The sequence below is a fragment of the Aotus nancymaae genome, unplaced genomic scaffold (assembly GCF_030222135.1).
Source record: "Aotus nancymaae isolate 86718 unplaced genomic scaffold, 86718_ANA_hifiasm-v0.15.2.pri h1tg000092l, whole genome shotgun sequence".
NCBI lineage: Eukaryota > Metazoa > Chordata > Mammalia > Primates > Aotidae > Aotus > Aotus nancymaae.
The window spans coordinates 9771293-9787013 of record NW_026988507.1 but is presented as its reverse complement, the minus strand read 5'-3'; the positions used below and the strand labels follow the sequence as shown (position 1 = coordinate 9787013).

At 36.0% G+C, this 15721-nt stretch overlaps 1 protein-coding gene across 1 annotated transcript in view; it reads left to right on the top strand.

Annotated features, from left to right (window-relative positions):
• Positions 1 to 15721, top strand: part of LRRK2 (leucine rich repeat kinase 2) — a 147521-nt gene that overhangs the window by 98774 nt on the left and 33026 nt on the right. Inside the window, exons 36-40 of the mRNA XM_021673776.2 lie at positions 554 to 700; positions 837 to 1028; positions 1685 to 1831; positions 6285 to 6385; positions 13472 to 13662. Coding sequence (XP_021529451.2) covers positions 554 to 700; positions 837 to 1028; positions 1685 to 1831; positions 6285 to 6385; positions 13472 to 13662 — 778 coding nt within the window. The remainder of the gene's footprint in view (positions 1 to 553; positions 701 to 836; positions 1029 to 1684; positions 1832 to 6284; positions 6386 to 13471; positions 13663 to 15721) is intronic.

Genomic DNA, 15721 nt, shown 5'->3' with positions numbered 1-15721 from the left:
AAAAAAGAGCAAATACAGGTGTTTATAATGTGAACTCTTTCTTCTAAAATAAATAGAGACATTTTGTTGCTCCAAAGGGAAAATATCATTTTGGGGGTTAAAATTAGCTTTACACAGGTGTTACAGGTTTCCAAAATAAACCTTACCTTGATTAGAATTAATCAACATATAGGTAGTTACATTGCATTAAAAAGTTCAAGAAGTTTTGGGTTTAGCATGATCAACTTCTTTTTAAAAATTATGAGGACTTATTTATGATTCTCTTTCTTCATCTATTGAGCATATTAAAGTGCTTAACAGCATGATCCTGAAATATATCTTAATCTACAGGGCATTTAACTCATTTTATTGTAAAGTTATGGATAAAATATTTAATATAATATTTAACAGATATGGATGGGGACTCATGTCATTAACAACTCAATACTTTCTTTTGAAGCGAATAAATCTATATTACAATCACTTGTGGTGCGTGCAGTAGATTTTTTCCCTTTAATTTATGAGGTAGTTAATAATTAATGGCACTGTTTGGATCCATTTAAATTTCTTTCAGAACGAGCACTTCGCCCAAACAGAATGTATTGGCGACAAGGCATCTACTTGAATTGGTCTCCTGAAGCTTATTGTCTGGTAGGATCTGAAGTCTTAGACAATCACCCAGAGAGTTTCTTGAAAATTACAGTTCCTTCCTGTAGAAAAGGTAAGGAAATAAATTTAAACGTTTCAATTTTAACACTAAAAAAAAATCTAAACTTAAAAAAAACAAACTTTACCTTAAAGCTTTTTGACAGTATGAGGTTCAGACGAGGTGTTGGGCTCTGTTTTGAATCATGTAGGCTGTATTCTTTTGGGCCAAGTTGTGGACCACATTGATTCTCTCATGGAAGAATGGTTTCCTGGGTTGTTGGAGATTGATATTTGTGGTGAAGGAGAAACTCTATTGAAGAAATGGGCGTTATATAGTTTTAACGATGGTGAAGAACATAAAAAAATCTTACTTGATGACTTGATGAAGAAAGCAGAGGAAGGTATGTTTTGATAAAACTTACAAAAGCTTTTAATTGATCCTTCAATACTTATGAAATGACTTTAAATAAATGTATACATTCTTATCCATAAGGGATGAGTTAAAAAATAGTATATTAAATTATAGGGACAGTTCAGAAAACTAGATTATATTTATTACCAATCAAATCTTGTATTCTAGATTCAGAAAATGACGATTTGAGGGTTTGAATGCTGGCTCATTAAGCAACGTAACCTCATCTGTGAAACAGGAATACCAACCACATCTATCTCATAGAATTGTTATAAAGATTCAAACAGACAATACACAGACATAATTTACCAACATGTCTGCCATATAATAACAGCTTCAGCTTCATGAATGTGGCAAAAGTATAGAATAGATAACTTTCTAGTCAGATATTTGGTAGTCTGCAGCTGTTCAGAATTCTACTATCTAACAAGCGAACCTAGGAATAAATTTTTAAAATTCCAAGTAGATACATACTAAGTAAATCTTTAAAATATTCTCAAATTTTCTAGAGAAATCTAGGATTGGTTAGAAAGGGAGGGATTAGAAATTATAGAAAATATTCAATTGATTTTTCACATCAAACCCACAAATTTGTGTATCTCCTTAAATGTTGTTTTTATTTAAAAAATATTTTTTACTTCTCAGGAGATCTCTTAGTAAATCCAGATCAACCAAGGCTCACCATTCCAATATCTCAGATCGCCCCTGACTTGATTTTGGCTGACCTGCCTAGAAATATTATGTTGAATAATGATGAGCTGGAATTTGAACAAGCTCCAGAGTTTCTCCTAGGTAATTATTTTTGTTAGTTTGAGAATGAAAATTAGGATGTAATTTTCTCCTTATAATTTAGAAAATAGATCTTGTAATTATATTTTCATAGATATTTAGTGTCTTCATATATTTGTTGTAATGTTTTTTTATTTGGAATGATATATTTTAAAGGAATATCATGTTACAGATCTGGAATTTGCTTTCCACATAATCATGTAGACTAGGATCAAGATGAGGATGGGATTGTCATGGAAGCACAAATATTTATTAAATATATCCTTGCGTTTGCTTTAATTGCCAGGGTGTGGGAGGCGAATAAGAAGATTTTCATGTGAGTTAAGTGAAGCAGCTATATTTTATATTTAAAATGACAGAATAGGTAAAGGAAGCACACCACAGTGAGGTCATAGCAGGGGTTTTATGACTCTGTATGGCAATGCTGAATTCTCATTGATATAGTCATAAAAAGCCTTGGAATTGAAAAATCAGAAGTGTTACATGGTGACATACTCAAGTTATTTATTTATTTATTTTTTGGTATGCTGAACAATTTACATTTGTTGGTTCCGTGAATTCAATCAGTGATTTTCAATAGTGATTGAAATCACTGAATTCATGTAGCATGTTTGGTGCTCGTTGAGAAAAGGTGAAGTCATGGTAACCATGTTCCAGTATTCTCATTTGTATCTTGACTTCCTGGCCCTGTCCTATCATAGCAAATGAATTTTTAGGCCTAATAGATGTTTTTTAAAAATGCTCATACTTCAAAAGATGAAAAATGTACACATTATAACTGCTTTGGGAAAGAAAGAGTCAACATATGACATGCCACTGTATGTCATTCTGTCGATTACATATGTGGCTTCTCATGTGTCTCAGAATAAAAGCTAATGTGTTTACAAGGCCTGTGATGCTGTGATCTCTCTGGTTCCTTAGTTATCATTTTTTTAAGAAAACTATATTTTGAACACATTTATTTTTTAATTGACAAGTAAAAAATTGTATATATTTATGGTACACAACATGATGTTTTAATATATGTATATGTTGTGGAATGGAGAAGTTAAGCTATTTAACATATGCATTATCTCAAATACTTATTTTTCTGGTGAGAACTATTAAAATCTACTCTCATAGCAATTTCCAAGTATTCAGTATATCACTATTAACTGTAGGCTGACATACTCAAGTTTTAAACATTCCTGAGAGTCACTGGGACAACTATGAAAAGCATTAGATTGATTTAATATAAAGCATTTGAAGACAATTTTAACATTACTTTTTTTAGTTTTTGTTGTTGTGTGTGTATAAATTTAATTTTAATTAAATTTCCACAGAGATTATACCTAAAATCAGTCAGTCAGGACACAATATTTTTAGCAAAAAATTGTCCAAAATTTGGGACATGATATTTAAAGCTAAATAAACTCCTTTATATGTTTCTTTATTGGCATTGCTTGGGGAGTTTATGATGAATTTAAATTCTTTGGAACCAGGAAATTGATATATTAGTAATAGTGGGTTAACATAAAATGCTGAATTGTCAATGCTGAATCCTACATCTTAACCAACCCGTCTTCAAAGTATACTGGGAAGTACCAGACATAGTGCATCCTTCCTCTGCAGAAATCTCAAACTGTCAGACACAGATCCATAAAATCTTTCTTTTCCCTACGTTAAAATGTGTTTCAGGTGAATGGACACATTTTGAGTAGTGTATGTAGAAATGTCATTTACAAAGTCTGTTTATTTACACAGATAGGAAAATGTTTGTGATTACCCTCCCTTCTCTAGATCTGTGTCCCATAAATCCATAAATCCCTTGTTCAGTTACAGAAAGCAATATAGATAGGCATTTCTTGGTCTTTGAACTGTTGTCATTTTGGCTTGGATAACTCTTTGTTATCGAGGATCATCCTGTGCATTGTAGGATGTTTGGCAGTATCTCTGGCCTCTACCCACTAGATGTCAGTAGTATTCCCCCTTCTTCCCCCACGTGTGACAATAAAAAACATCTCTGGATGTTGCTAAAGAGGCGGAGTTTAGTACCAGTGATTTAAACAAATTTGGTGTATCCTTCTAAAAACATTTTACAGGTAGAGCGTCCAGTATCTTTATGTTAGAATAATCTGGGGAAGATCATGCCTTTCTCCATTTCCCTTTTCCCATTTTTCTTGTAGGGCAGCAGTAAATTCAGGCATTTTGATAACTCTTTTTCCCAGATAACTGGGAAAAAGACTAATATGACCCACCTTAATAGATATCAATGTACTTGTTTTGTGAATATATTTTAAAATATAAATGTATGGGATTTTGTTCACCATCTGAGAAGCCACAGGGTACATTTTCTCTTTGTGGAGCTATTTATTTTTCTGGAGAGCCAAGGCAGGTACTTCCACTTCAGTGGTGCGATTTGAGGGGTTAGGAAAATTTTCTTGCCTTCAATTTTCTTTCCAACCTAGGTGTCACAAATATACAATAGTTGTCCTTAACTTTACTTTTGTTTTCAGTCACCTGAAAGACATGACAATCCATACTCCATATTAACGTAGCAGTGACTCTCGGAGAAGGACTTTAAAAAATTAGAAACCTCTACTCCAACTTGAAATTTTGATGTATCTCCCTAGAGTATGTTTCTTCTCTCTGCTCCATTACAGTTTTTCTTTGTTGTTGATAGCTGTCCAGATGGAGGTGAAGCAGAACAAGATGCATCTAGTATACGTTTCCATCTCTGCAACCCACTCTCCCTCCCGCTCTACTTCTTTCCTTTCTCTTTTCCCTCTTCTGTTCGCCTGATTCTATTTCTGATTCCAATATGTAACAGTTCTCCCTGAAAATCTCTGAATACCAACAACCCTAACTAATGCGTTTTAAAAGTCAAATATTTATTAAGTACTGGAGGGATAGAATAAGAGGATACCAAGACTGATAAGATGCAAATAATACTTTTAACATATTTACAATCTAGTAGAAATACAAGACATGCTCAAATGAGTTAATTATTTTAATATACTGTGCTTCTGACCACAAAATATAATTATATATGCTCATTATAGACATATAAAAATAAACAAATAGGTAGAAACTTTCCATAGATGTGTAAATTTACCACTTGGAAATTACAAGTTGTTATACTTCCTTATAGATTGTTTTGTGTGTATTCACTTATATCCATCAAGTGACTACATTTCAAGGCACTGTATGAGAACCATAAATATTGTACAAACAGGATTTGCTACATGTCAGTGGAGAGTAACAGTCCATGGGGTTGATCATGGTCAGTTTCTGAGGCTGGCCTCCATTTCTTGGTATGTATAGGGGCCTATAGGCTTGATAAACTCCCGGGAGGCTGAGATGATATAGTAGCGGAGCTCATCAAGGGTATGGAGGCTTGAAGATACAAAGCATGTTCAGGAAATTTTGGCTATTCCAGTTTGTTTAAAGCACTTGTTTTCAACCTTACCTGCTCATTACTAATTCTACTAAATATAGAATTAAAAGAAGAAAAAAATCTAATGGCCATAAATCAAAATCACTTAACCCAGACATTAGTGTTTTAAAAAGCTCCTCAGGTGTACTGTTCAGCCAGAACTAGTGCAGGGAAAGCTACTGAACTTGAAACTTGAGAATAAGAAGTAGAGCAAGAAGAGAACTTTAAAAGGATTTAGGGGCCACAATATGACTATGGAGCTGAATTTAGATTTGATTTAATAGGCAACATGGAATAATTTGTTTTTGAGCAGGGGAGTGACACAATCAAAGTGGAATGGTAGGAAAATTAATTTTGCAAGACAGTGAGAATGAGTTGGAAATGAGGAGCTCAGGAGGCCTTCTGGGACTCAGCAGAAGGCGCTGAAGCCACCAAATGGGTGTGGTGGTAGTGAAATGGAGATGAAAGGAATGTGAGTGAGGCTACAAAGTGGACTGCCAGTGTTAGCTGTGGGGTTAGACCGGAGCAAGAGTTAAAATAACTCCTCAATTTTAACTCCAGAAGGACTTCAAAGAGAGTTTTGCTCTTCTCATCAGCTATATGGGATGTAGAATAAAAAGTGGTTAGGAAAAAAGACAATAAATGTGGCTTCTGATGGGCTGTGATTGAGAGCTGGAAGGACACACCAGTGAAATCTCCAACACAAAGTTGAAAATATAGGAGAGCGCTTAGGAGGTGGCTGTAAGTGAACATGTGAAAATGTTCTATGTAAAGGGATAAATGAAGTCACAGAAGTGGATGACATAATTGAGCAGGATATGTGTAGAGGGAAGACAGGAAGGATGGGGACAAAAGCTTTAGATGTATCTTTCTTGGAGTAGCAGGAAGAGGAAGTGGTAAAGGAGAATTGATTCAATGAAACATGTAGGTCAGATTTCTCTTCAAATGTGCAACATATATAATTACAGCAGATATAATTTATTTAGTTTTTTTTTTTGTTTGGACAGATTAATTAAAGTGCTTTTTATTTTTTTTCAAAAGGTGATGGCAGTTTTGGATCAGTTTATCGAGCAGCCTATGAAGGAGAAGAGGTGGCTGTGAAGATTTTTAATAAGCATACATCACTTAGGCTGTTAAGACAAGTAAGAAATTCATAATATAATTATATCAAATTACACATTATTAATCTGCAGGAACTCTTATTTTGCATAGAGTTGTGAAAATGCAAAATAATGACCACATTTCTTTCAAAAGTTTACTTGAGTTTAATTATACAATCCTAGTTTGTCTTTTCTTCGTGGAGTAGAAAGTTTTGCATTGTTTCTCCTGTTGGGAAAGCACTATATTTTGAGAATCCTTATAATTGTGATACGTAGTATGTTGTAAAACTTTTTGTAAGACTCACTGATACTCCCCTTTTTACTTTAGAACCTTGCTGTTCAAAATGTGCTCTGTGGACAAGCAGCTGGGCATTCCCTGGGAGATTGTTAGAAATTCAGAAACCTGGGACTTTTCAATGCTGTAATTTTGTCCCTGGTACTCCATGGTAGTCAGACTTCGAGCTCCCTCCATCTGCTTCCAAACCTTGAAGCTTAGCAAGCTCCTGACTAAGGTTTTGTTTTTGTTAGAGTATTTATGTTTTATTTTTCTGGTCCAGGGAGAGAATGATTTTTCTTTTTATTGAGCGTGACTTCTATGTGTTCAGGGTGAAAGGAGTTCGGTGCATGATCTCACATTGCTGATTTGACTGAAGGTTAGAAATCTTAAACCAAAACTCTCCCCGATAAACTTGTACCTCTCTTTTCTGGATTTATCTACTTTAATAAGAACCACTATTGATTACTTGCTACAAAAGATGGGGAAAGTTAGCACACTTATCCTAACTCTCACTCCATCTCCCTGTCCACTTCCTAAAATTTAAATTGGTTAATTAGTTTTCCTCATATAGTAACAATTATAACCTGAAATGATTTAGAAACCTTTTGTTTTTTTAGTACACCACCACTAAACAGCATGGACTGACCCCTTGCTATGTGAGATGAGGAAAATTATAGCTATTCTTTCTCCTCTTCCCTTCACCTTCTCAAGTTCTGTAATTTATTCTATTATTTCTTTCTTTTTTTTTTTTTTTTGAGACGGAGTTTCGCTCTTGTTACCCAGGCTGGAGTGCAATGGCGCGATCTCGGCTCACCGCAACCTCCGCCTCCTGGGTTCAGGCAATTCTCCTGCCTCAGCCTCCTGAGTAGCTGGGATTACAGGCACACACCACCATGCCCAGCTAATTTTTTGTAATTTTAGTAGAGACGGGGTTTCACCATGTTGACCAGGATGGTCTTGATCTCTTGACCTTGTGATCCACCCGCCTTGGCCTCCCAAAGTGCTGGGATTACAGGCGTGAGCCACCTGTTCTATTATTTCTATGTAGTGAAAGTTTATAACACTTATAGTCTGTTCTGTACTCATAAATAAATTGTTCACATTTTGTCTATAGTTTGGTTCTGAGAACAAAACCAATGTATGCCTATACATATACACACACACACACACACACACACATATACACACACACACATATATACACACACACATATATACACACATATATATACATATATACACACACACATATATACACACACATATATACACATATATACACACATATATACACACACATATATACATATATATACACACACACATATATACACACACACATATATACATATATATATACACACACACACATATACACACACACATATATATACATATATATATATAAATTTTATTTGTACAGAGCCAAAATAGCCAAACAAGGAAATAAAGCCTTCTGTCACTAACTTCTTTTCCTACTAGAATAGTAACATTCCAAATATCGAAGTCAAATGGATTCTCTATTGTTATGTATTTATCATCAATTTATAAAAAATATATCATCAATTTTTAAAAATAAGGGCATATTTTAATTTGGGCCACATTTTAACTCTGATTTAAAAAAATTTTTTAAAGATGGAGTCTCACTAGGTTGACCAGGCTGGTCTGGAACTCTGGGCCCTAAGTGATCCTCCCACCTTAACCTCCTGAGTACCAGTGGTAATTTGTTTTATGTACTTTTTGAGGTTTTCTGATTATATATATATTTTTAAAAAAAAAACAAATTTCAGGAAAAGATACATATTTTTTGTCATGCCTTTAAGTATTTCTAAGTTCTTAATTATACAGTTTGTATAACAGAATCTACTTTCTCCTTGAAGACATTCCTTATTCAGTGCATGACTTACTGCTCTAAACAGAGAGATGGATTTCTAGGCGGCTTGCGCAGTGATTAATCTATGAGTTAGTTTCCTCGCCCTTTTCGATTATTCCCAATATTTCTTGGATTCCATGGCCTTCTCTTGGTTGGATTGTCCTTAGTTTTTGTTGAAGAATGTCTTTGAGTAATTTTTTTAAGAAAAAGTGTTTGCAAGGTAAATGTTTTCAGTCCTTACATGTCAAAAATATCTTAATTTTGCCTTCACATGTAGTGGATATAATACTTTATTTTTTAGGAATCTAGGTTTGAAATAATTGTTCTTCAAAATTTGAAGGAAATCCCTTTGATTTTTAGTGCCCACTATTGCTGAGAAGTCTGCAGTCAGTCAGATGTTTGCTCCTGTCTTGGCTACCATTAGTTTCATTTTGAAAACTGAAAATTTGATCTTTTGAATTTCATTTATTTTTAGTGTTCTGAAACTTTACAAGTGTGTGTTTGTGTGTAGGTTGTTTTTCATTCCATCTAGTTTATTATTTTGTCAAAAATTATCTTTTGTGTATTCTCTTCTATTATATATTATTTTCTCCCTAACATTTATTAATCATTTTTACTGACAGCTACTCTGTACCAGGTTAGGTGATGAGATATATAATATATTTATATAGTAGTAAGCTAAATCCAGTCAAGCCTCTGCTTCTCTGGAGTCTATATGTAGTTACTTATGATTCATTATTTCTTATCATTGCTCTAAGAGTATATATTAGATGACGAGCCTTCTAGGTCTATCATCCATGTTTGAATTTTCTCTTCAAGTTTTATCTATAATTTGTGTTACTTACTTGACTATCTCTTACAGGTTTCTAATTTGTTTTTCAGAATTGCCTCATCAATTAATTTAGCTTTCTGCAGAATTTTGTTTTGATAATCATATTTTTCATTTCCAGCAATTTTTTCTGTCCCCTCTGGTTGTTCCTTCGTAGCCATATTTTTGGATGAAATGTCCTCAAGTGTTTCTGTTCACGCCAATCAGAATTTAATTTTTTGTGTTACCTGCATTATTGCTATTTTCTCTGAGGTTATTTGGTCTATGAGTTCATCTTGAACTTTCTTTTATCTTGTTAGCTTTCCAAATTGAGTAGTTTTGGGTGACTTCATGTCTATGAAGTAAATACTATATTGATTATCAAAGAAGGACTATATTGATTATTAAAGGTAACCAGAATGGGCATTCTTCACATTTATATAGGTTTGCTTATTCAAGTTACCACTTTCTGAACAAGAAGGTAGATCCTAGACTTTTAAGGGCTGGGTACCGCTTGAGGATACTCTATTCTTTAGGTTACATGGGCAGGGATCATCAGGACTACTGTGACCATACTTGCCAAGGAAGGCAGGCTCTGCTCTGGTGATGTTGGGCTTGAGACTGTTTCCCCTCTGCTTAATGCTGCATTATATTTTCTCGTCTTAATATGCTGGAGAGTGCTAGATCAGAGGTGTCAAATCTTTTGGCTTCCCTGGGCCATACTGGAAGAAGAATTGTTTTGGGCCACATATAAAATAAACTAACACTAATGATAGCTGATGAGCTAAAAAAAAAAAAAAATACCAAAAAAAATCTCATACTGTTTTAAGAAAGCTTACAAATTTGTATTGGGCCACTTTCAAAGCCATTCTGGGCCACGTGTGGCTTGTGGGCCATGAGTTGGACACGCTTGTTCTAGATACTTCAGACTCTGTTCTGCATCTCTTCATAGATCAACAACTTTCTGCAATGAGCTTATCAGATAAATTATCTTCACTTTTCGTCTATAAAAAAATGTCATGGGAGGTACCCACCATAGGATTGGTTTAATCCAGTGACTCTGGCCGATTTTCTTTAAAATTCCTTTAACCTTGGTATATTGGTTTAATTCCTTCAGAATGGCTTTTCTCATTGTGGTAAACTGGTTCCAGGCTTCACAATTACTTGTTCCAAGTATGGAAGAAAAAAGGGTATCTCTTTTGAGGACTTGTATTTCAAAGGAACCAGATGGCCTACATAATAACCCATTAAATAAATAAATGTCTCTCAGCCCCAGTTGAGTTATCCGTGCTTTTCTCAACAAATACCACATTCAGGGCTATGCTTTGTGCTGATTGGCTTTAGACCTTTGTTGCCGAACTGATCACTATGGCCCTTAGGATGGTGTTACTTAGAATATTCTCACCTGTTCTGAGAGGCTGATGTTGGGGTCAGTTCCCCCTAAACTAGAGTCCATGGGCTGCTTCGGTGAGGGTTGAGTACCTCAGCAAATATCACGGTACTCTTCGGAGGAAGAGAAGGAGAACATACAACTAACAGTGGTCACTCCTGTACTCTCTCTTGTTTGGATACTACTGGGAATTTATTTCTTTTTCTGACCCTTTATTGACTTTAGGAATGAGAGATAGAAACAGGATGAGAAAGGAAGTAAAATTCTTCCATCTTATATCAGAACTGAACAATATTTTTGGAACCTATATATCCTTTTCCATTGATTTATTACAAAAAATTCTTAGAGACTGAACTAAGTAAATTTTATAACTTTTAAAAAATACATAGTTATACTATTTTAGTTACTCTGAGTAATATAAAATTTCATGTCTGTGCAAAATATCCTGGGGCATTTTAATTTTTAGTAACAACAGTCACAGTAGTTTTACAACCGAGTTAAACACTTTGTATATAGAAGCTTATCTGTGAATCAAATATGGCGCAATCTCTTTCAATGTGTAGGTAATTTGTTATATACATTGATTTTTTAGCCTTGTTTGTTAATCATGAGCATGCATTTCAAATTTTGCACAATGTATTTTGGGAACTCTGGTGGAAATCAGTACATTACGATGCCTACAGTGCCTATTAGTGTGTAGGCAGCGAGGCCAACTAAGGGAATGGTGGAAGAAATTGAAAAAAACAAGTGTGCATAATGTGCTTCTTCTCTTTAAAAAAAGAAAAAGATGACAACAAAAAGAAAGAAAAATGACATTTGATGGTCATTCTACCAGTAGTTATGGGGCAGATCTATATTACAGTGTGCTATTACGCTTCTTTTTCTTTGCAATCAGTGAGTTGCTTTTCCAGGATAGAAAATTTGGATTAGGCCTCTGTCTGTGCCTATGAAAATAAACCAAGCTAACTTAACTCGTTCTCATCAGTTTTAACCAACTGAGCTAATCAGACATGGGTATTAAAAAAAGATTTTACCTACTAAGCAAATATGATCACAGTCTGAAGCTTTGTTCTTGGAAAATCCCCTCTCAGGGTATTCAGCCTTTCTTCTTCAGCTTGCAGAATTCTCCACTTTTCAGTTTCCTGATAAATCAGTGGGCGCTACTACTCCACATCTTTGAAGCTGGTTGTTAAGAAGCAGCGCTTCTGCAGTGATCACAGTTTAAAGCATGAATCAATTTAACATCACATAAGCTGTAAATTTCAACTGAGTTACAGTTTCAGAGTAAAGTGCAACATACAGTATAAAGTGAATCTGGAATTCAACCCCAACAATGTCATAAAAGAGGCTGTGAAGTCTCACATGATGTGGGCCACAGAGAGGATTGTTGCCATTCAGATCTTAGCTCAAATGCTACCACATCCTCAGAGTGGCCCACCATGGGCCTCCCTCGCTAAGGCAATCCCTCTGTTCAAGCCAGAATGGTATCTCGGATGTTTTTTGGATTGGAGAGAGATTGTTACAACCAAGGGTTGTCTTAGTAAAGATGGCCCATGGGCCACTCTGAGGATGTGGTAATATTAGAGCTAAGATCTGAATGGCAAGAAGACTTCAGTCATGTGAAGGGTGAAGGGATTTCTAGGGATTGACGTCAGCACAGGCAAAGTCCCTATGATGGGAAGAAGCTGGGCTCAACTTGGAATTGAATGAATGCCAATGTGGCTAAAGGGTGGTGAATGAAAAGGAAGGGGAAAGGAGATGGTCTGGGAGGCCTGGGGCATGATCAGATCAGGTGGTGAGGCCATGGAAGTAGGTTGGATTTTAATCTAAGAGAAATGGGAAGTCATTAGAGAGTTTTCAGTAGGGGATGATAGCATATATTTCTCTGAAATTGAGCATTATCTTCAGTAAACTTTTGTAGTCATTAAACGAGAGGTTATAGGCAGGTTTTACCTCCTGTGCCAGATGCAGTTGATTAGTAGTGGCTTCAGAGAATCTTGTCCTGAGGATTCTGTGGCTAACCAGAATTCAGTAGATAAATTTGACATGGCCAGTTAGTATGACCACAGTGTGTGCACTGTTTCTGCATTAAATGTCTGATAAAAGTAGGGTCAAAGGAAAAATAGAACTTAAAAATTTAATTCTGACAATACAGTTGACCCTTGAAACACATAAAGGTTGGGCTGCTGACCCCTCGTGCAGTCAAAAATTTGCATATAACTTTTGACCTCCCCCCCAAAAACATAACCACTAGTAGCTCAGTGTTGACTGGAAGCTTTACTGATAACATAAACACTTGATTAACACATACTTTGTATGTTATCTCTATTATATACTGTATTGCTACCATAAAGCAAGCTAAAGAAAAAAATATTTTATTTAAAAATCATAAAAAAGAGAAATATATTTACTCTTCATTAAGTAGAAGTGGATCATTATAAAGCTCTTCATCCTCGTCATCTTCACGCTGAGTGGGCTAAGAAGGGGGAGATAGAGGAAAGCTTGGTCTTGCTGTCTCAAGAGTGGCAGAGGTAGAAGAAAATATATGTATATGTGGACTCATGCATTTCAAACCCATAATGTTCAAGGGTCAACTGTAGTTTTAAAACCAGGTGTTTATTACTGAAAATATGGGAAAAAAACTCAGAGAAGAAATGGAAAGTTTGCTATGACCAATCATCTAGAGAAATGCATGGTCAGCCTGTTGATGCACTCTAAAGACGGAGATGGGTGGGTAAGACCCGATGCTGAATTACTCTTATGATTTTGGACTTTTGCAGGAGCTGGTGGTGCTTTGCCACCTCCACCACCCGAGTTTGATATCTTTGCTGGCAGCGGGGATTCGTCCCAGGATGTTGGTGATGGAGTTAGCCTCCAAGGGTTCCTTGGATCGCCTGCTTCAGCAAGACAAAGCCAGCCTCACCAGAACCCTACAGCACAGGATTGCACTCCATGTGGCTGATGGTTTGAGGTAAGTGGGTTGTGTTGTTTTCTATTCAGTGCATGACATGTGTGACCCCAGACTTATTCTCAGATCCTGAGAACACTTCCCAGTAACACTGTGCCCCAGTAACAATTTACAAACAATTTGGATGAAAACCACCGGTTTCCTGATCAACTTTTGTAATTTCAGAAAATAGGAGTATGAAGACGATGCAGAACCTCATAGCAAGTAGTAATAAACTTTGAACACACACGTTCTGCTCTAGAACCCATAATCTTAACCCTGTACTGGTCTGACTTCTGTAAAAATGTGTAAGTTAGGCTTTACAGTATGAAAGTAAGTCAATTACATGATTCCAAAGAGGAAAGATGAGTCCATACTTCTCAAGGGGACTAGAGTGATTCACGTTGGATTCTTCGGCATGACCATGTCACCTGTCTCAGAGGCACACCTATCCCTGCAGCTAGAGCAAGCTTTGCAGAGGCAGCATAGTGGAGTGGAAAGGCTGTGGTCTTTGAAGACAAAAGGCCTGGGATTAATCACTATTCCACACACTTAGTAACTATGATTTTATATCTCTGATTCCCATTTTTTAAGTAGTCTATGAACCATGACTAATATTTAATGCATAAAATTGTGACGACTTCTGTAATAATTGATGACATTCATTCCAGATGAAACTTGATGTCCCTTCTGCCATTGCTACCCATCCCAAGGCACCCAGTTGATATACCTGAGAGTCACCTTTCATTCCTTTATTCTTCTCTCACTTCACAGCTAATCCTTCAGCAAATCTGTTCAGCTTTGCCACCAAAATATATCTTAATGCTTCTAACAATTCTCTTACTAAGGTTTAAGTCTGAGCCAGTATCATCTCTCATTGCCTACTGGTCCCCTGCTTCCCCTCTGTCTCATGATATGTCCTGTTCTTCACCCAGCCACTGGAGTGATTTTTCTAACATGAAAGTTGGATCAGGCCTTGTTCCTGTTATCAACCCTCTCCTGCCTTATTTCTTGGGCACGGTGCTCAGCCACTTCCATTCCTGAGGTTTCTTGCAAATACCAGAGGCTTTACATCTGCTGTTCATTTCACTCAGCAATGTCTGACTCTCAGATGTGCTTTCTGCTTATTATAAAAGATTATCTGAATCCTTTCATTCAGGACTCTCAGCAGAGAGGATGTCCCTGAGGACCCTGTGTCTCTCCAGCCCCTGTAGGACTATTGCTGCCTAGGATTCTTTTTGTTGTCATTTAAAAAAAAATTATTTATTGTCTGTCTTACCATCAGAATCTAAGTACCGTGAGAGGAGGGACTTTTCATTTTGTTCACCATTGTATCTCTAGCACCTAAAATAGTAAGCCTTCGAAATTATTGTGTTGACATTGGTGGTGGGGAGGGAGAAAGGAGAAAAGAAGGAAAACAGTGCCTGGCACATGGTAGCCAAGCAGTGTGTGCAACTTTCCTTCTCTTCTTTCTCTTCTGAAAAGCTATGAATATGGCTTTTAGGTAGTATCCAGAAATGTCAATGGAACGGGCAGTCAGGAAAACAACTCAACCCCCTCACAAACAAACAAAACACAACCAGGAGGATATAACCTTTAATAGCTTATAAACAATACAATTACATGCTTTAAATGAGTAGATATCCCTTCCTGAAAGGGTCCAGAAATGACTGAAAACTACTGATTATGAAATGAAACAGGGTACAGGGATTTGGATTTGAATTGATGTTTCTGCTTTTGAACACCAGGGGGAACCTTGCGTTAAATTAATCCAGGTAAAGTGCAGCTTAGTCTCCTGGATCTCAGAGTTCTCTTTCCTTCATTTAATTAACTCTAGGTTCTAGTTTTTCCCTAATTCTTCCATAAATCCCCAAAGTGTTTATTTATAAAGTGAAGAATTGCTGGTTTTCTTTACTTAACACTCTTTGAAAAACCTTATCTCTAAAATGACTTATTCTGCTTCTCTGAAACCTTACTTTAAATAACAAATCAGCAGTTTCTGATGAAGTAAATGAAATGTCATCATATTTTAAAATAATTTGCCTAATTTGTTCTTAGCTTAATGCCACAAGAGCTTTATGAA